Source organism: Crocodylus siamensis, chromosome 1, assembly GCF_052110815.1.
Source record: "Crocodylus siamensis isolate JL-2025a chromosome 1, ASM5211081v1, whole genome shotgun sequence".
Taxonomy (NCBI): domain Eukaryota; kingdom Metazoa; phylum Chordata; order Crocodylia; family Crocodylidae; genus Crocodylus; species Crocodylus siamensis.
Window position 1 is genome coordinate 165358899 of NC_143395.1, and position 22394 is coordinate 165381292.

The 22394-nt window shown below is 42.6% G+C and overlaps 1 protein-coding gene across 1 annotated transcript in view; it reads right to left on the reverse strand.

Annotated features, from left to right (window-relative positions):
- The window catches only part of DNAH14 (dynein axonemal heavy chain 14), a gene marked incomplete at its 5' end in the record, with an annotated part of 313251 nt that overhangs the window by 256328 nt on the left and 34529 nt on the right, over positions 1–22394 (reverse strand). Inside the window, 8 exon segments of the mRNA XM_090036082.1 lie at positions 520–710; positions 2651–2844; positions 2875–3050; positions 10159–10500; positions 12794–13141; positions 13659–13828; positions 20630–20727; positions 20886–20937. Coding sequence (XP_089892208.1) covers positions 520–710; positions 2651–2844; positions 2875–3050; positions 10159–10500; positions 12794–13141; positions 13659–13828; positions 20630–20727; positions 20886–20937 — 1571 coding nt within the window.

Below are 22394 nucleotides of genomic sequence, written 5' to 3' on the forward strand. Positions count from 1 at the left end.
GTGCCTATGTTTTGTGATTCTATGAACATACCGATCCTTTAGACCCAGTGGTTGAACAGTTAGAGAACTGGCCCAGGAAGCTAGGGATCTGCATTCTAGCCTTCCCTAGGGGAAGGGGTTTTTGTCTGCATGTCTCCGACACATCACACCACAGGTTAGATTTTATGTAGTCCCCTCTCCAGCACTCCTTATGAAGTTAAACCACTGCACTTTGCATTGGATAAAATGGATGGATAGCAATGCAGTGGAGAAGAGCAAGGATCCAAATTAAAAGCTATGGCCTGCTCCCTTCCACAGCAACATAAGATACTATTGAGCTACAAACCATCTAGCTTGATTTTTATCTCCTGGCCTCACTTATCTCCCTCTCCTGGCTGCCTGGGGGAGGTAGGGGGTAGCTTCAACAGAAACACTAGAGAGGGTTTTTAATAGAAGATGAGACATTAGGACTATATTTTGCAGCACAAGTATATGAATCAGACACTGATTTTAATATAAATTAATGCATCATATACTTACATTGAGTTCCAAAACATTATCCAAGGTAATCTTTTTATCCCAAGAAATTGATTGTCCAGTAATACGTTGTATAATTTCCCAATGCCTTTGTTGAAGATGTGGACTTTTTAAAAACATAATGACAGACAAGACTTCTTTAAAATTAATTAATGACTGCTTCAGATCTGTTATTATATTATTTTCTGGTAAACCTTGAAAAATAATATGAAACATTTATAGAACACCAGACTATGAATGCCATTTGCATAAATTAATATTGTCAGTAATGTAACTGAGAGGGAGAGTCCAAGACAGCACCCCCAGTTGCTATCTCTGCAGGTGGGAAAGGGACTCTAGATCCTGCTTGCCATCAAACAACTTCAAGGGAAACAGACTATTCCAACTTTTCTCTGAGCCTAATCTGCATAAAACAAACTGTTCCAAACAGGAGATTTTACCACACCTTCAACTCTCCTATGAAATATGAACTTTCATTTCTACCTAGGAGAACTTTTACAATCTTTTCGCCTATGCCTGAAGAAGAGTGCTTGGGCCTGAAAGCCTGCAATTTTTAAAAATTTTTTTTTTTGCAAAAATCTAGTTTAATAAAAGATACCACCTCTACCATGCATTCTGGTTCCTTTTGCCTCTAGACCAATACGGCTACAACCTGGTACCTTACCTATTCAATGGCTTGTATCTCATAAAAAATTGATTTTGAAGAATAAGAAAACAGCAAAGACATATTAAAATAAACAGAATAATTCTCTTTGAATTGGATAAACTGGAGAAACGATCAAAAAAATTAGTCAGATGAAGTCAACAAGGACTAGTGTGAAGTCCTGCACTTCGGATGGAATAATTGCATCCAAAAATACAGACTGGGTGATGATGGCTATGCTGCAGTACTCCTGAGAACTATCTGGGGATTTACAGTAGAGCATAACATGAATATGAGCCAACAGTGTGCTCTTGTTGCAAAATAATCAACATTAGACTGGGTTGCATTAATAGAAATGTCTCTTGCAAACCAAGGGAAGTGATTCTTCTGCTTTTTTCAGCACTAGTGAGGCCCCACCTGGGACTAGTATGTCCATTTTTTGGTCCCACACTTCAAAAGATTTTTGAACAGATTGGCAGGAGTCCAATAGAAAGTAATAAAAATGATTAAAGGTCTGAGAAACATGATTTATGAGGAAAGGCTAAAATAACTAAGATTATTTAGTCTGGAGAAGAGAAGGCCAAGGGGGAATTTGTCTTCAAATTACTGAGGGGCAATTCTAAAGAGGATTTAGATAGAATTTTCTGCATGGCTCTTGGGGAAAGAACTAGGAACAATGGCCTCAAGCTGCAGCAGAGGAAATCTAGGGTATTAAGAACAACTTTTTGACTATGAGATTGGTCAAGCACTGAAATAGGATACCTAGGGAACTTGTGGAATCTTCATCCCTGGAAATTTTCAACAGTAGGTTAGGCAGACATTTGACTAGGATGGTTTAGTCAGGGACAACCCTGCTTGAGCACAGAGTTGGACTAGATGACCATGTAAGGTTCCTTCCAGCCCTATTGTCCTGTGATTCCAATTTATACCCACTGTGGATGCGGCTCTGAATTTCTGTACATTCGTTTTGCTTACCTAATTATATCTATGGATGTCTACAAGTCTGAAGCTATGTTTTTGGTAATATCTTTTACTGGACCACAGCATAACTGGGAGAGATGTTATACACATTTTCAGGAACTGAATGCCCCATCTCAGGCCCAGGAGTTTAGGAACACGGCAGGGCACCTGGGGCAAAGTGAAGCAGCAACTTCCAGTTCAAGATCACAAATGTGCAACACCAGAGCAGCTGCATTTTTTTGCCTGCTCCTTGCTACATCACTGCTCAGGTCATCCCACACTGGAACTGACAGAAAAGATCAAATAGCTACCTGAGGAGGATCAGACCTTTGACAGCAAGGTAATAGTTTTTCTTTTCTTGGATACTTGGAATGGCCAATAAAAATGATATTTTATATTTTGATTATTTTTGGTGTATGCATGGGTTATATAACAAAAACCCCTTGTATTCATGATCATTCAGAAAATCTGAGACACAACACTCAAACCATATTACAAATCTGAAGCAACTAGCAATTTTCATGTTTTTACCTTTTTCTAGTATCTGTATTATCTGCATAAATCTGCTAACTTCCATTTGTATTAAATCTACATCAAGGTTCTCAAAAAGGGTGCATTTCCACCTAAAAGAAAGCTTTCCCCATTCCTCAAGTGAATCCCACAATAGTTTTCGCAAAGTTAATTCATCTTCAATCTCTGAAAGCTCTGTGGTGACTCTTTGAGCACTTGAATCACCAGCTTGACTCTTCTGTGACATCTTTTCCAAGGATGCTGTTCTCATGTCAGCAATTGCACTGTAGAAGAAATCCTGGTACTTAACATAACTTCGGGTTTTGCTATAAATGACTGCAGCTTCTTCCACAAGATTTTGGATAATTTCTTTAGCTGTCTTAGGCAGTGTTTCACTGAGGAGGAGGACTGGGTTTCTAACCTAGGCAGCATAAAAATGGGACAGAATAAGTTCCGAAACTATCGAAGAACCAAGACTTGCACTGCTAATAATTTTTTTTACATTAAAACAATTGGTTAAAACAATTTGTAAGAGGGGCACATAGGCAAGTATCTGAAAAGATATATTATTTATGACTCCCAGGCTTTTTACCATATTGTTCTGTTATAGCTTCTTCTACTATGCACATGTGCTTTAAATTTAAAATTTTAGGCTTCTTAGGAAGACAATGATACAAAAAAAAGGTTTTTTTAATTCTCTAGATACTAAAGATGTATGAGATTCTTGATTTTTCAGAAGAGGTTTCCATTTTCCAGAGAAATTAGGAATATTAATAAATTACATGCATTAGTAACAGCTTTACATTTTCAAAGTGCTTTGTTCTCTGTTCAGGAAAAGACTTACTCACATGCTTAAAATAGGGCATATGGTTAAGTCAAATTGTATTTGGCAACTGAAAATAATCACTTAAAGCAGAATGCAAAATTCCATTAACCTCTATTTGTGCCATGAAGCATACGAAAAATCAAGCAATTCTCAGGCAGTTGGTGTGCCATGACAGCCATTTAATATGCTGGAAATATAGTCTTCTCTTGTTACAGAAGAAAAAGAAATGGGAGAGAGCCTGACATTCATATCCATGTCAGAAAGAACAGAGTCAATGTTTGATACAAAGAACCAAGAGATCAGTCACTGGAGGAGAAAAAGTGTGCACTATTAGAACACAGAACACAAGATATAGACTTGAGGTTGAAAATAATCTCAAGAGAAGCTGAGAAAAATCCACCAATTATCCTTCATTTTGATATAAGTAGCACTGCCGGATTCCTGCTTCAACAGATCAGTAAGAATTACACAAAAGTGGGGGTGATGCTCAGAAAAGGGGAGGTTCTGGTGATCTTCCAGGCAAGTCTTCCAATTTTACAAATCAGGAGAGAGGAGTGACCCAATAATGAAAAACAACAGATGGCTCAAGGATTGGTGCTAGGAAGAAGGTTTTGGAGTGTTCAACTCACTGGAAGGCACTCATATAAAAATAATACTCTTCTTGATGGATGGACTCCATCTAAATACCTGGGATACTAAACTTCTAGAATTAAATACACAAAAAATAAGAGTTATTTTTACTCTCTAGATACTAACAATGTATGAACGTCTTGATTTTTCAAGAGAGGTTTAAATTTTCCAGAGGAGTTAAGAATATTAATGATCACATGCATTAGTTATAGCTTTACATTTTCGAAGTGCTAAATTAGGAAAAAAAGATTTAGAAATTAGGATATTAAAATCAGGCACAGGCATTAAATAGGAAAAAAATCAGCTAAACAAGACTATAGTACAGGATAAAGAAACATCAGACGGCAGGAATATGAAAGGGGCGGAGATGAGAACAAGTTAGAACATCTATTGGAAACTGTAAGCAGGTCACTCACCCAGCTTCCTTTTCAAAGCCAGTCAGCTCTCTACTCTGGGTTTCCAGCCAGTTTATTTTTCCTGGGGCAAACTTGTCCCCACAGAAACAAAATGAACAATAAAACATAAGTATGAAAAATAACAAATAGACAGATAAACCAAACCTTCAGTCCTTCCTAAGACCCTGAGAGGGCAACTAGGCTCTGTACCTCAGTACCAGTCATCTCTCCTCTGCACTCTGGCTCCTGGAGCTTTTAGTAACTCCTAATTCACTTATTAGCTGCAGCTACTGCCAGTCTTTCAGCCAGGCAGACTCTTAAATGCTGACTACAGGCAGCTAGATCTCAGCTGAGCACCTCCTTAACAGTGCCACAGTCTGATAATACAATCAATTAAAAGATCGATTCTAATGTCTAATCTGGTTAGGAAACTGGATAAGATCAGAAAGAAACAACTGAGAAGTCTGTACATTGACAAAAGGAATCTGGGCAAGAAAATGAAACAACAAAAACTGGTATAGAACAAAAAACAAGTATCACAGACACATTAGAAACAAGGCAGAATAGCAAGTGTGACCAACACAGGTATTGAAGGCCACACACTTCATAAGACAAAACTAGATGTAAAGGTTGAGGATACCATTGGGCACTGATATATTTATTTCATTGTAATTGTGAAGGGGTCAAGGCCCCGGGGGGCCAGGGTCGGGCGGAGAACAACGGAATTCCGCCCAACTTCTGGGTGCTGACCCGGAAGTGTGGTCGGAAGCTTGTCCTTTCCCGGAACTCGGACAGGGCCGGGCCGGGACTGACCCGGAAGAATAAAAGGAGCCCACCTACCCCAAACAGGAGAGGGGAGAGGCTCCAGCCGGAGCCTATGCCGGCGTCTGCGGAGCCGGGAGCTGCCGAGCCGGGAGCCGCGCAGCTGGAGCCTACACTGGCGTCTGCGGAGCTGGGAGCCGCGCAACAGGACGACCATGGAGCTGGCGGCTGCGGAGCTGGGAGCCGCGCAACAGAAGCCAGCGGAGCCGGGAGCTGCGGAGCCGGAGGTGGCGGAGATCAGAGATGTGGAGCCGGTAACAGCGGAACCGGTGGCAGCCGCTCCGGAGGGGCCCGGGGAGAGGGGCCCTGAAGGAAGGACCCTTCGCCGGCAGCTGCAGGCCATTTGGCCGCTTAAGAGGACCCGCGGGCGGGGAGGTAAGCCCTGCACACCCCCCGGGTCTCGAGAGACAGGCAGTGGGGGTCCAGAGACCCCAGACCAGCCGGAGCTAGCGGCACCTGGCCGGGGCCAGGTACCATGAGGATTCCTATAGGGTCCTGCAGTGCGAGGGCAGAACCCCACGGCAGGACTGGTGAACGGACAAAGGGGCCAGGTGTCCCTGCCTGACGGGGCCGGAGGTTATTGGGAGTGGGAGGAATCTCCTCTGCCCCAGAGAAGCGGGCGCCGACATTGTACGGCCATTATACTACTTCATTTGCTGTATATTTGTTACCTAGCAGGGGTTAACCCCCTGCATGGGAGCCACCCTGACAGAGGCTATCCCGGAGGACCGGGCGAGGGTGTAGGGGAGGAGGAGCCCTCAGGACCCCTGGACTTTGGAGACGAGGGACCGCATCCGGACTGCCAGCTTCCCCGCACGGGTGAACCCCTAAATTACATCAAGTCGTGGCAGGCGAGACCGGTGGGAGCGAGAACGGACAGCCGAGTACCCCCTCCTCTCCAGGGGCCGTCGAGGGGACACAGGGACTTACATCAGGTGACACACCCCATCCCCTCACAGTAATCTACCATGTAGCATGGATAAAACAGAATCAGGCCAAGTCAAAAATCACTTCGAGAAAGATTGCAGAAGAAGTCCTATTGGTATGGTTTTAGACGTCTGCTATCAGAGCTGTAGCCAGGCATTTTGGGAGTGTATCCCCCTACACACTATTAAGATTACTTCCATTTGATTTGGCACCACTGGCAGCAGAAGAAAATATTATTGGTGGGGGGGGCGAGTAAATATTACTTGGGAGGGTTAGCCCCCAACCCTCCCTCCTGCAAGGCTGTTAGTGAGAGCTGGTGTTGTGTACGGCCATGGAGGAGAAGCACTGGGCACTATGGGATGGCGGCACTATGGTGCTGCTGCTGTCACCAGCTGCCATGAAATTAGTTTGGGGAGCTAAGCCCCATTAGCCCCGGCCTTCCACCGCCTATGTTTGGCACCCCTTGTGTGAGAGCTTCAAGTGCCAATGTATCGCTGGCACTGCCCTTCCTACAGTATTGTCTACTATAGACCTCCGTGGCTAGAGCTAGATATGAATAGCAGCAACTGTATATTCAAGGACAACTAACTTCACAAATACAAACTGGAGTACAAATGCTACAAATAATGATATCCAGGAATATCAAAGCCTTAATACAGTCACAACAAATGCATTCCCCAAATAATCACTAAACTAGTAGGACTATTTTTGTTACATTTTGGTAAGCAGTGAGGATATTTACAGAAAAGCTGGTGTAGAAAATAACTTTGGAATGAGTACACAAGTTGATTTGATTTAAAGTAAATAGAAAGCTAACCAAAGAGTTCTGTAACAAAGGATTTTCATTTCAAAGGGACTAAATTTGAAAAACAAATGGAACTAGATAGTGAAGAAAGCTCAAGATTTAAGTGAAAGATGCAAAAGCTATCATAAATTTGCATCCCAAGAAAGAAGAAAACCCTATTCAGAAAGGAACCAGAGCCAGCTGAATAAAAAATCACCTCATAAATGACTTTTCCACTCTTGAGGAAGGGCTTTTTGTGCCCGAAAGCTTGTCTAACATCTTTCCCAACTGTACTGTTGGTTCACTGGAAACCCTGATTCTTACCTATCCCCTGAGTTATCATGGTTACAACACCACCATTTCATAAAGGACATTTGGAGTAAGCAGAGAGTCTACAAAGAAGCAGATAAAGAGAGACTGACCATTTAGGAGCACTGTCTTCACTAGCAGAAGGTGTAGGGATCGAGTGAGACTTGCCAAGAGTCAAGTGAAGCTAGACTCGGCAAAAGAAATTAAAGAGTAACAGGTTCTCTCACCATATAAAAAGAGAGCAAGACAAGAAATTGTGGAATACCTATTCAGTGAAGACTTGATGGAAATTTTAAAAAATATCACATAGAAAGACATGGGAGTTGGTGTTACAGACAGTGAACAATATTGGGTGTATCTACATTTGTGCTTTACTGCACTTGACTAATTTCTCCACAGCAAAGTGTCACAGTCTACACGTGCACTGGTATTAGGGTGCACTAAATTAATTAACTCCCTTCTAGGTTAGTACTGTCACCAGCAGTACTATCCTACAGCGGAGTAATTATGTGCAATCAAACGCATATCTATACTGTGACAGGGGCTGGCTGGGGCATGAAGGAAATAAAATGTGGGGGCTGCTTGCTGCCTAGCCTTGCACTTTAGCACTCTTGTACCCCAGACAGCCCCTCTGCTGCCCAACGGTGCCACCCACACCTTGAGGCTGACTGCTGTAAGCCCCCTGCCAACCCAAGGCTGTTCCACCCCAGCTCAAATGGCATATGTAACGCATCCATTTAATAGCGCAAACTACAAAGTCATGCACCTAAAGGCCTGTAAGAATTTTGGTATATGCAGCAGAAGAGATGAATCAAAAATATTGATCTCAAGTACCAGAAGATCACAGTATGACATATGGAATTTTATGTATAATTCTGGCACCGATATTTAGGAAAGATTCACTCAAACTGGAACAAGTGCAGAGAATGGATAGGAGGATGCTCATGGGAATCAAGGAATTATAAGGTTAGAAAAAACCTCAAGGGTCATCTGGTTCAGTGCCTAGTAGAATGGAAAACTGATCCGACAGGAATGAGTAAATGAACTTGGCTTGCCTGACTTTGCAAAACAAAGGCTAAGAAAGGATACTCCTGCTCTCTGTAAATATATCAGGGAGTAAACAGCAGAAAGGAAAAAGACCTATTCAAGTTTAAGAATAATGTTGGTACAAGAACAAATAGCTGTAACATGGCGTGAATATAGGCTGAAAATTAGACAACAGCTTATAACAATTGAAGAAGGGAGATTCCTGACCTTTCCATTATGAGTAGAAAAGGTAAGTAATCTACCTAGTTTTGTGGAATTTACTAAATGTGTATCCTTATGGCACATCCCAATGAATTTGAAAATTTTGCTAAGTACCTTGTCACAAGGACACAAAAAAGGAAAAGACAGATTATATTTATTAACAGGTCTTAAATGATGCAATTCCCTGCCTTTACCTAAGACTGAATAAACTCTTTTTGCCAGAAGCAGTGTTTTTATTTATGTTTGTACAGAGCTTAGTACATTGGGTTCCTTAAAAGGGTTAGTACTTGTTATTAATGTAATAAAAAGTAAATTAATGTCAGTGTGAGTTAAGTGCTTGCGTAAGTGCTTTGTTGAATTGGGATATTTACTACAATTTTACATAATTAGCCCATGTTAATTTATTATGTTTGCTATATAAGTATTATTATACATACTTTAAAGATGGGAGAGATGAGATGCAGAAATATTAGGGACTTGCCCAAAGCCATAAGAGGAGTTCCTGTCCAAGTAAGGAAGAGAATTCAGTATTTTCTGGTTCTTAAAAGAGGCAAGGATTTCTTAGAGTGATGTATCTTTGGGCTCAAACCTGGTGAAGAACGGCTTGCATTCAAAAGCTTGTCTAATACGGCTGTGTGAAGCTTTGGTCCCTGATTCAATTCAGTGGCTGAATCTCTGAATCTGAATGGAATCAGAGGACGCTTTAATCTCTCCAAATCGAATCGGAACCCTCCGAATTGATTCAGAGAGATTTGATTTGGAAAGTTTTGGACATAGACACAGCTTTAAATGTTTTGTCTACATACTTCTAGGTAGCAGGCAGCTCATGAATGCTGTGATGCTGGGGTGCATGAAGTGTCCCACAGAAGCACGGGGGGGTTCCCCAGCACACTTGGCAGCAGACTGGGAAGTGGACCAGAAGCACTTCCAGTCCACTTCCAGGTCCACTGGAGAGTGTGCTGGGCAACCCCCCATGCCTCCCTGGCTCAGTGACTGGTGCCTCCTAGGTCTGGGGTTGCCGAGCCATGAGCGTGTGGGGAGGGGGGCCCTGTACACACCCCATTGGACCTGGAAGTGTACTGGAAGTACTTCTTGTCCACTTCCAGTTTCACCACCAAGCACATGGCGGGGGGGCCCTGCACTCCTGTGGGGATGCTCCATCTGTCCCAGCAGCGCAGTGTTCACAAGCCATGCTAGTATCCTGAGGTATGTAGAAAAAACATTTAAAGCTGTATCTATGTCCGAATTGCTGATTCTCTGAATCAGCATCCAATCTTCAGGTTCAGCCAAATCAAATCAGGGACAGTCATCTGAATCAACAAACTGAATCACCATCCCCAATTTGGGCCGAAACCAAATAGAATAGGGCCTGCTCTGCACACCCCTATTGTCTAACTCTATCCCAACTATGCAGTTGGTCCAATAAAAGATATCACCCTAAAAAATCCTTGCCTCTTGCATAATTCCTGGGCCATCACAGGTACAACGTCACTCTAACACTACCTGGTTCTTAAACTCATTTTCAGACTACTAAACTGGACTACTTTGAAAGATAAAAACAAGTTTTCCTAATCTATCAGTAACTTACTTTGTTTTTAAATTTCTTAAGTTCAAACTGTAGACTGTCAATATATCCATCCAAATCTCCACTGAATTTTATAATATTATCATTCTTCTTTTTTTCACAAATTAAGAGAGTTGATTTAAGATCATGCAAGCTGCAAGAAAGGGTCTGATATAGGGCAAACTGCTCAGCTGGAATAAAGATAGCATATAATCTTGCAATACAACAGAGTTGGGAGAGATTGTTATATTGAGCCTCCAGTACTGGTAGTGATTCAGAAGTTTGGTTCAACAAAGTCAAATGCTCAATAAAATCTTCTGCTGTTGTTAGCTCTTTGTTCAGCTTTGTAAATGCTGAATGGATCACCTAAGATAATTGAAATATTAATTAGAATTTTTTCCATTATAACACGTTACAACACACTATAAAACAGGACCCTAACTTTCAAAATCTCTACAGTTTTTATAGTTTCCCTGGGCGTGTCTACATGTGCATTTGATGTGGGAGCAGTTTACTTACAAATAAACACTCCCAGGCAGGCAGCTATACTTGCAGGCAAGCAGGAGCAGGTTTGCTGTTAATGGTAGCAATCTGCTCCCACTTCCTGGGGCCCTGCAATGGGCACCTGCTGCCACCAGGGTGAGCTCTAGGTTCCCCCTGGGTGCTAGCCCAGGGGCTGGCAGGGAACACTGAGCCAGGAGACAGCTGTCTCCTGGTTGGGTTGGGACACTGCATCTCCCAACCCCTGCTCCCTGATAATTATCTCTGAGTGGAGGACTTGAAGCTCCGCATTGCCGGGGCAGGGGAATGTAGTCCCCACCTGGGCTTCGGTGGTGGAGCCCACCCTGGCAACAGGCAGCTCCCAAGGACAGGAAGCAATCTCCCACCCCCTGGTAGTCAGCCAAAGGGAAGAGGATTTGATCCCAGTCAGGTGTCTACATGGGAGCTACCGCGCAGTAAGTAATTGCAAGTAAATATGCTACTTGTATCTGCAGGTAGGAAATTTACTCACAGTTAGTGAGGTTTACTGTTCAGTAAAGCGTGCACGTGTAGACGCACATGTTTACTACATAGTAAACTATGCTACTGCACAGTAAATCATCTCGTGTAGACACATCCTCTGTTTTACGATCATAAGATTTAAAGAAAGATTAGAACAATATAGTTAATAAAATAACAACATAAAATTTATTTTGGATGAAGATGGAGGGCCAGCTACTTCACATTTTTCTGACAATATAAAGTAATCCATTTTAAATACCTACTCAACCATGGTACAGAAAAGCACATACTTGTGTATACAAAAAAGAATTAAGGCCAAAGCTTTTTTACCTTGAGAGAGAAGGGGAAAGCTGGACTATGGAATGAGTTGCCAAATAAAATTATAAAATAAATTCAGTAGTTCTCAGTCTTTTCACATTGTGACTGACCCTGGTTTACAACAATAACAGCAAATTTAGCTTCTATAGAAACAGGGTATTATAATAAAAGATGGTGCTGCCTATCCTCCTCAAGACCACTTTGTAACTCAGACACTCAGGTTAACATGTGACATGGATTAACTCAAAGTCTGACTGATTTAAGAATTGGTTGCAAAGCCCTCCCCTTTATAAAGTTACAATTACTGTTATAAAAACAATTTTCAAGATGCCTCATGTACACCAAGCACATCTTCCTAAAATTTGGGAAGAAGAGAGAATACAACACAACATACAGCCTGCCATGAATCTTGCAATCAAGAATTCATTTATCAGTGCAAAACTTATAAAACATGAGGATGGATTCTGTAAAATAAACTGCTACAGTTACCAAAGATAATAGGAAAAGTAGCAATGGGCTTCAACTACAGCAAACAAGAATTATTCCAAATCTCAGGGAAAACTTCCTAACCATAAAAATAGGAGAATGGAACAAGTTATTTATGGAAGTTTCAGCATCATATTTGCTAGAGATTTTCAAGAGGCCTGAGGGATGCCTATCTGAGATGGTCATAGACGGGGTTGGCCATCCTGCAGCAATTTACCCCAAGTGGCACAGGCAGTTTCTGTGTGTGGGGGATGCAGTAGACCAGGGAAGGGACAGGCAGCACAGTGGCAGATAGAGCAGGAAGCGGAAAGCAAAGCAGCAAACCAGACAGGGAGCACAGGGTAGGAAGCAGAAAGCAGAGCAGCAGATCAGGCAAGAGAACAGGATTAGAGTGGCACTTGGGGAGGATGCAAGGTTAATTTGTGGCCTGCTTGCCAAAAGGGTTGGCCTGCAATGATTTAGGAACAGCAAGTCCTGAATCTGCAGAGGGGTTGCACTAGGTGATCCTTGAGGTCCCTTCTAACCTCATGATTTTTAGATTGGTAAATAAAAACACAAAGCTGAAAATCAGAAAAGAAAGCAAATTAATCAATTTCCAAGAAAAATGTGATAAATATGGAAACAAAAAAATGCAGAATCCCATATGACATTTTCAAAAAAACTATACTTAAGGTTTTCATTCAGAACTCCAACAATTAGTACTCCATAATTGTCCAATAACCTTATTGCCATAAAACAGTATTTGATCACAGGATATTGCTGATTTATAAATATATGGAATAAAATCATGCAGTATATTTTCATTTATTTACCCCTACATATCTGTTTAATAAAATTTATCAAAGCCACTTACATCTAAAAGATATGTATTCCTTGCTTCAATTAGAGTATTCAAAGATGAACGTATTATATTAAGTAGGCCTTCAAAATATGGCAGACAGTCTGTCTGATAGTTAAAACTTTTGACCTTAATCATATGGATTCGTCTTTCGGTAGTCATGCATATTATTTCTTTTATATCACATGTATACTTATCTAGAATATTCCTAAAATCATCAGAAGACAATTCTCTTTGTAGTTTTGAGATTCTGATATTCATAATTTTAGCTTCATCCACTATCTTACAATACTGCATAAAGTTTCTGCTGTAAGATTCAACTTGTGCCATTGAGCTACTAAGAATAGACAGAAGAGTGGCAATCTGTGGATTAAACATTGTAAAATAAAGTTAGATATTGTAAGAAAAAGTTACAAAATATCATTGACACCATTAAAATTATGTTCAATTTTCTCTGTGATTAAGGTATCCAGTGATATTTTTGTAAGTGTATATCATTTTCCAAGGTATTATCACCGAAGTATATAAGCTGAACTTTTGCAGAAAACCATGGAATTATACTTTCTAATATTTAAATGTGTATGGTGTATATCTCATTTGTACCTTCCTCCTCAGATTCCTGACTAAAAAATTAATTCCTATATGACAGCCACAAAAAGTAAGTTAATTACATTTTTTCCAGGTGTTTCCAGTTCTGGGTTTCCCAGAGTATTCAGTGCGTCTCTTACTAGAAGGTTAATTTTTCAGGACAGGAACTTCCTCATTTTCTGTTTTGGCACTACTGAACACACTATTAGCACTTAACTATAGATTGATGTATATAATACTTTTATGACTAAAGTATGTTACTTAGCTACTTTTCCTGAATTGCAGCACGCACATTGTTTTCATAGCATGGATCTGTCCCTAGAATGAGTTCCCAATTTGGCCATGGAACTGGGTACTGCTTTTGGCACAACTCAGTACAACTTTCAGGTGACTGCATCTTTTTATGTAAACACTGAGTGAAGACCAACAGATGAGGATCCTGATTAAATGGAATAACCTGAGCTAAAAAGAAATTATTAAAAAGTTAATTGTATAAGAAGATTCCCAGAATTAAAATATAAAGAGATATATGACAAAAGAGCTATATAATATGCAGTCTCCACTGACGCAAGTTCTACATCAATACCTTCTTTTCTCCATACAACTGATTGTGACAGTCTCTTAATTCTAATATAATAAAAGCCTTAGTCTGTCTGTCTGTCTGTAATGCTTTAGTCACACTCTGATTGGTTGTCTTGGCAGCCAATCACAATGCTGACTGAAACAACCAATCAGATGGCTCCAAGAGCATTCCAGACAGGAGGCAATGGTAGTGGTGCGGCGAAGTGCTGCCATGACAGTGGGAACAGAGGGGATGGAGCGGGGGTGCTGGCTTCACTGCCCCCAGCCCTGCTCCTTGGAGGCGACGGAGGCACAGAGTGCTGGCCTTGCCCTGCAAGGAGGGGGAGGCAGCAGGGAAGAGGGGAGGAAAAGAGGGAGAGAGGGGGGCAGGATGGGGAATGTGGGGGTTTCCGGTGGCAATATCAGCTTGCCACTTCTGTGCCCTCCCCCCTCTGCTGCCACCACTGCCACCAGGCCCCAACAACAGCTGGCAGAGAGGGAGAGGCAGCAGTGTAGATGGGAAGAGAGAGGGAGGAGAGACAGGGTGGGGGAATGTTGCATGTGGCCAGACATGAACCAGTGGCAGTGTGGAGCATGGGGTGTCAGCAGCTGCTGCTGTATGCAAGCCGCCCCCCACCCCAGTTCCTGGGACCCAGGGGTGGCACAGGGTGGAGCAGTGGAGATGAGTATGGGGATGCACATGCACCCTCTGAGAGTGCTGGTGCACCCTCTGACCGGCTGCACTCGCCACTTAAGTAATGGGTGGGGGGGAACGCAAGACCACCAGTGCCTGCCCTGCAGGTGCTGGCCGATCACTGCAGCCACTCCCAGAAGTGGCTGCAGTCACTCCCAGAAGCAGCTGCAGCAATTGGCCATAGCGGGATTGGCCGTGGGGTTCCCCCCTGGCCTACAAGACTGCCCATGGGGGGACCCCCCCCCAGTCCAGGCAGCAAGATCAGTTGGTGGGGCTGGTCGCAGGTGGGGCACATGTCCCCCACGATTAAGATGGCACCAGTCAAACATGGGGTGGAGTGGCAGGGGGGCGCATGGGGCCAGAGGCAGAGCGGTGGCACTGAGTGATGGTGCTCCATTCCCCCCATCCACCCATCATTCATGATGAGCAATTTGCTAAAAGGATACATAATGTAAAAATCCCACAACCCACAGAATATATTTAAATATGAATTCTTAGGTTCTTATTTTCATAGATTTCATAGACATTTGGGCTGGAAGGGACCCTGGAGGATCATCGAGTCCAATCCCCTGCCCCAGGAGCAGGAAGTCAGCAGGGATCATAGGATCCCAGCAAGATAAGCATCCAAATGTGTCTTGAAGGCGTTCAAAGTGGGTGCTTGAACCGCCTCCGGTGGCAGTCTATTCCAAAATTTGGGGGCTTGGACAGTGAAGAAGTTCTTTCTTATGTCCATCCTGAATCGGTTATGGTGAAGTTTGTGACTGTTTGACCTTGTCATCCCTTGGGGCGCTCTGGTGAACAGACGCTCCCCCAGATCCTGATGAGCACCCCTGATAAATTTATAGGTGGCCACCAGATCAACCCTGAGGCTGCGCTTTTCCAGGCTGAAGAGCCTCATAGCCCTCAGCCTCTCATCATAAGGTCTGTTTTCCTGACCTCTCATCATGCACGTGGCTCTCCTCTGCACCCTCTCAAGCTTCTCCACATCCTTTTTGAATTGCAGAGCCCAAAACTGGATGCAGTACTCCAGTTGCGGCCTCACCAAGGCTGAGTACAATGGGAGAATGAAGTCCCGGGATTTACTTGAGAAGCATCTATGGTTGCAAGCCAGCATTTTGCTCACTTTACTAGCCGCAGCATCATGCTGAAGGCTCATGTTCATTTTGTAGTTAATCATGACCCCCAAGTCCCTTTCATCTGTAGTGCTAACCAGCGACGCACTGCCGAGCCTATAAGCATGCTGCAGGTTTTTCCTCCCAAGGTAAAGAACCTTGCATTTTTCAGTGTTGAACACCATCAGGTTCTTGTCCACCCATTTTCTGAGCCTGTCAAGATCCGCCTGGATCACCCTCCTGTCCCCAGGTGTGGATGCTTTATCCCAGAGTTTGGTGTCATCAGCAAACTTGGCCAGTCCAGTTCTAACACCAATGTCTGCACCATTGATGAAGATGTTAAATAGTATAGGCCCTAGGACAGAGCCTTGAGGGACCCCACTGATCACAGCACACCAAGACGATTGGCTCCCATCGACCACCACCCTCTAGGTCCTACCACGAGCCAATTCCCCAGCCAGCGGATCATGGTGAGGTCACGGCGGCAGTTAGCCAGTTTAGCCAACAGGTGAACGTGGGATACCAGGTCGAAGGCTTTTTTAAAGTCAAGATATGCAACATCGATCTCTTCCCCCTTGTCCAGGTGATAAGTCACCTGGTCATAAAAGGAAATGAGATTGGTCAGGCAAGACCTATCCACAATAAACCCATGTTGGGTATCCCTCAGGATATTGCCTTCAGCTAGTCTGTTAAGGACAGCCTCTTTGATAATCTTTTCCAGGACCTTCCTCAGGATAGAGGTCAGGCTGATGGGCCTGTAGTTAGCCAGATCTACTTTCCTCCCTTTCTTGAAGATAGGCATGACATTGGCCCTCTTCCAATCATCAGGCACTTCACCAGAGCGCCAAGAGCTCTTGAAGATCCATGCCAGGGGCTGTGATGTTTGCCAGCTTCCTGAGTACCCTTGGGTATAACCCATCAGGGCCGGCTGACTTGAATTCTCTGGTGAATTCCTCATCAAGGTCTTGACTCCGGGTAGGGGGTCTGTAGTAGACCCCGACCATAGTATCCCCTGTACTGTGTTCCCCACGGATTTCAACCCAGAGGGTTTCTATGTACTCTAAAATTTACCATTATTTCAAAGTGATCTGTTTTATTTCACATATAAAACCTGGCACTCTACCTAGTTATGGGTGGATTCCAACAGTTGAAAGATTAATTTGTTGCTTATAAATAAGAATAATATTAGTATAAAGAAGCAACAAATTAGCATGGCATAAAAATATAAACTTAATATGCAGGAGTTAAGAATAATGTACATTTATTTCTTTGCCTACAACTGTCACTAAAAGCTGGTTTGTATCAGTGATTGCAATAACAGAACAGAACAGAACGTCCACAAGTATGGTTACCAAATTCTGCTGACATGATAAATACAAAGAAGATATTCAATAGGGCTCCATCCATCACAGCAATGTTCTGAAGTCAACAATATAGCCAGCTTTATGCCAAGGGTGAATTTGTCCCTTAGTATCTAAATATGCTCAAATATTAAATCTGCAAACAAGTGTAATAGTTTTTAACAAGCTGTAACAGGGAACCCTAATCCTGTTACTCTGCTGAGAGCAAGGGAGAGAGAGACAGAGATTAGAGCAGAAGGCCTAAGACAGAAAGAACTGCATCAGGAGAACGGGGATCCTGTCCCTTTAAGGGAATAGAACAGCAGGAACAGGGACTATCAATTGGGAGATCAAAAATTCCTGGCAGGAGAGGAGGCTTGCAATTGGCAGGGAGAAGGTGGTCTCCTATACATAAGGCCTGCCCCAAAGCTGGAGGGGGCAGAGGTGTTAAGAGAGAGAGATGGAGAGAGAAAGGAACTTGGCCAGTGACAAAGGAATATAAGTTTTCTGCCTATAAGTTTATAAAGGGTGCTCACCAGGATCTGGGGGAACGTCTGTTCACCAGAGCGCCCCAAGGGATGACAAGGTTGAAGAGTCACATGACTGTTTCATACTGGACAAAAGGAAGAATTTCTTTACTGTCTGAGTCCCCAAGGTCTGGAATAGATTGCCGCCGGAGGTAGTTCAAGCATCTAGTTTGAACGCCTTCAAGAGACATTTGGATGTTTATCTTACTGGGATCCTATGACCCCTGCCCCTGGGGCAGGGGTCTGGACTAAAAGATGTTCCAAGGTCCCTTCCAGCCCTCATGTCTATGAATGTGTTCACTGGGGGGAAAGGCAGAGACTCAGAAGCTTTTGTATTACAGGCACAGGGAGACTCTGTGACCCAGATGCTGAGACCTCAGGAGGTGCTATCAACCAGGGCAGCTCAGACCATTCAGTGGAGTTAAGTTTTTTTTCATGTGGAGAGTGGAATCCTGTTAAAGCAGTAGTGCCTGCGATTTTTTTTCATGTTTCCTTTAGAAGTATTGTACCTTGGGTGGGGAAGAAATCATATCAAAGCTTCAGCTAACCTTTTTTTGATTAAGATTGCTTGGTGGACTAGGGTGGTTGTATAAGTGTGGGAGGAGGCCATAGCAGAGTGGCAGGGAGACCACACCAAGGCTTTGTACCCTGCTGGGGCAGGGTGTAAGCCGGAGATGGCTGGAAGCTGGGAGGACCAGGTTTATAGGCCACAAGGGCAAAACTGGGGCCAGGAACCTAGAATCTGAGAGGGCTGCAGCTCATAAACTGGGCTCTGGTGTGGTGGGCCTAGCTAAGTGAGCTTAGCAAGGAAAAGGGGGCAAAAACCTGGGAAGACCAAGACCCTGACAAGTGCTTGGAGGCCCGATTGTGGCCAGATTGGGTATGGAGGCAAGGTGCCTCTCAAGAACAGTTGACAACATCTACAAGGCATGGATATGCTTATGGGGGCAGCTGGAGATAATGATTATTACCTTTAACATTGGACTGGGAAGGTTTTAAAAGGTGAGATTCACCCCAAAGAGTTCATGCAGAGAAGCCTTGAAGGATAGCGTACCAGACAAAGGAAACAAGGAAGAGGCTACCTTGTCTTTGCCATCAGCCTCTCCAACTAAGAAAACTGTAAAGATCAAATCATGGCAGGAAAGAGGTAGGAGGAAAAGTAGAGAAAGCAGGAGCTGAAAGCAGGCCAGTCCAACCACTAGGCAATGTCTGACACCAGACAGATTGTCTTGAGCCTGCTACACATGCATATATGTAAATGTTTAAATAATACATTCCTGGTTTTTTAAACAGACAGGAAAACGTACATCCATCTGTGTTTGGCATGAGGAATGTAAGGTTGTTGCATATAACTAAATTTCCAAATTAGTTGTTATCTGCTATAACTAAAATCAATGTTTTTCAACTTCATAATGCTGTACAACAATATGCAAAATAATCTACCTCATGTTCTTTCCAGATATACATGAGGTTTGATCAAAAAGTTCTAAGACTTGATGTTTGGGGTATTGTTCATCAGGAATTTGTACCGAGAGGTCAAACAATAGGCCTTTTACAAAGAGGTTTTGATTCGATTGAGGGATAAAGTTAGAAGAGACTGCTGCTTGCTGTGTGAAAATGGTTGACGGTTTCTGCACCATGACAACGCTCCTTCACACACTACTGTCTCCATTCAAGAATTTTTGGCTGAAAAAAACATTCCTGTGATACCACACCCTCCATATTCACCTGACTTTGCCTCATGTGATTTTTTTCTGTTCCCAAAAATCAAAATGAAGCTGAAAGGAAGGAGATTTGATGACATTCCAACCATCCATAAGAATGTAAAAGCAGAACTCAAGAAACTCACAGTTGAAGACTTCCAGCATCGCTTCTGAAAGTGGCAGGAACGCTGGGACAAGTGCATATCACCTGGGGGAAATTACTTTGAAGGGGACAGCTCATAAAAATGTTGTTTGTACACTATTCTTTAAAATAAATGCTAAGTCTTATAACTTTTTGATCACCCCTCATAAATGCAGTGATATATGGCTTATGTGAGCACTCAAGGGACCATTAAAAATCAGTTGCTTAACACTAAAAGTTTCGTAATGAACTGCACAAAATGGCAACCCAAAGCATATGACTAAGTCTCCTATAAAAACTTCTGTTACTGGCCATCGTTGTCAAAAAGTTCATAGAGTGGAAAACAATTGAGTTAGGCTGCAAAGGAGGCTGCTATGGAAGGGGTGGGCAGCTCAATATAGCTGTGTATTGTCTGATCCCCTGTGCTGCCCTGGACTGGCTCTGACCTTCCTGGGCTCAATCAGGCCCGCAGGAAGTAGGTTGCCAACTTTGTTCTGGGGCGTTATGTTAAGACAAAGACACATCCACATCCCATCTCACCTCTGACTGGACCTTTCAAGCCACTGTAAACCAATAGGAGACCCAGTCTACCAAGCAAGGATATAGGTTATTGAAGTTTGTACATGCCAGTCAAATTACAAAATGAGGAAAATGAGACCTCTCTGCCAAGGATAACTTCATAACTGAAGTACTCCTATAACGCTTTACTTTTTGAATTCCCACTCAAATTATTTCTATCTACCGCATTTAAATAAACAAAGTCCTGAAATTACACAATGTGAAAAGAAATAAGCTGTTTATGGCATAATAGTTCAATGAACTTCCAAAGGGAACATATGATCAGCTGCCTCTAGAATTCAGTAGTGTATACAAGTGTCAGTGCAAGAATTATGCAAAGAAACAGGATTGGTAGAGACAGAGTTGGACCACCACCAATGTTAGGCCCACTCCCATTCTTCCTCTACTTTTTGCATCTGCCACCTTCCTTCCTTTTTTTATGCTCCCTCTTATGCTCTATTTTTTCTCTCTTCTTTTGTGTCCATTTTCCCTCCCATGTTTTTTTAATTACTCTCTTCTTTCCACTCTACAGAATTCTGCCAGCCTCTCCTTTTCTTGTTCTGTGCTTCATATTATGTGTTCTTTAATATACAGTTTACAGAAATTATATCAAAAGTTATACCTACCAGTAGTGTTTTCTAATCCATCCACAATTCTTTGTAACTGTTTTGAAAACTCTCTTCTATTGGGAATTAAAACTATATCTGTACAGAATGATGAAGTACTAGAATGAAAACAATCAACATATTCCGTAATTTAGGAAAAGTTCTCAATAGTATTTTTGCAGTAATACAGCATTTTCAATGAAAAATTTCACCATGAAGCTATCAGATCTTAAACACAAAAATCAGGTTTGACATCAGTTTCTAAGATTATATTTACCATGCAGATGTTAATTCCTCCTCATTATCTGATTCAGAATTGACCTTCATGCCTGTTATAGAGGAATAAAAAAGAAACAAAGGTATTGTAGAAAATAGTAATGAGACCAGCGGACAGAATTGGAGATCAATCTGGCAACACGATTAGCAATGAACAGACAAATGTATTGAGATCTGATTTATTATGCCATAAACCTTTGAGTCAAGATTGTTTGAATAATCAATCACCATCATCATCTCCTCTCAACATGTCAATCAACCCAAACAGTATCCACACCTCCTAGCAGATGAGGATAGGAAAAACAGATTCTTATGACATCACTGTCTTTTTATAGGGACAATAATACAAATGAGTTGAATGAGTTCAGCTAGAAACATCCTAAGCAATAACAACAAAATCTAAACCAAAATTCCAGTAAAAATCCTGATGGACTAATAATAATACAATAACATAGAGGGTTACTTTAATAGTGATTTTTGTTCCTCAAGATACATTGTACAAATATATAGTCCATTTTCAGATGAATATGGGTCTAGTGCACTTAGGTCAAAACCACACAGAGGTGGCACATATTCTGGGAGTTCACCCAGAATCCCTCAGTCATTCCTTCTTTCAATCTGTCACATATGATTAGTGTGGCTCTGCCCCCCCACAAAGTGGAGTTGGACCAGGTTGATCTGTGCCTCATTCGCAAATAAAATTTTGGAGGAACCCAGGCCTCTTGACAAGAACACCCAGGTCCAGTCATGAAAGCAGGGATAATTAGCACACAGATCCTTTGTGGTGGGTATGTAGATGTGAAGGGAGAAGAGGGGTTCCAGAGAAAAGCCCAGTGAAGGCTGCAGGCTCCCCATACTTACCCACAGTGACAGTAGCAGTGGCAGAACTGTGGGGAAAGCAAGAGCCCCATTTTGTGAGCTTCTGCTCACTCCAGATTAGAGGATGCCCAGAAGCCAGCAGGATTCCCAGTGGTCCCGCATGATTTGGAGGAAAGAAGGGACCGTAGATAAGTGGCCAGATGGAGCTGCACCACAGTGGGAGTGCTATCAGCTCAGTCTGGACAGAGGAGGAGAAAAGCTCCATAGTCTGGGTGCTCAGAGGAGCACCCAGAATATCGTGTCACAGCACTGAAAAAGCTGCATCAAAAGATAGCCTTAAGAAGCACCCCTTTGAACCAGGTAGTCAGTGGGAAGGCTTACTGTTGAAAGAACTGGATCTTTCTCCTGCTGAGGGGAAATACCAGTAAGGCCAGTGAATGGGGACTGGATAGCTTAGTTTAAAACAAACAAACAAACAAAAAAACAAAACAACTTTTCAGGAAATTTATTGGCTTATTTAATTAGCCTGGAACTTAGATGGATTCAATTGACTGATAGACTGCGTTGATTTATTTAAGCATGAGACCTTGATGAAGTTAATTGATTTATTCAGGGAAGCCAGGCAGATCTAATTAATCTATTTGAGAGAAGCCGATTGGTTGAATTGGTTCATCTTGAGGAACTGCCAAAT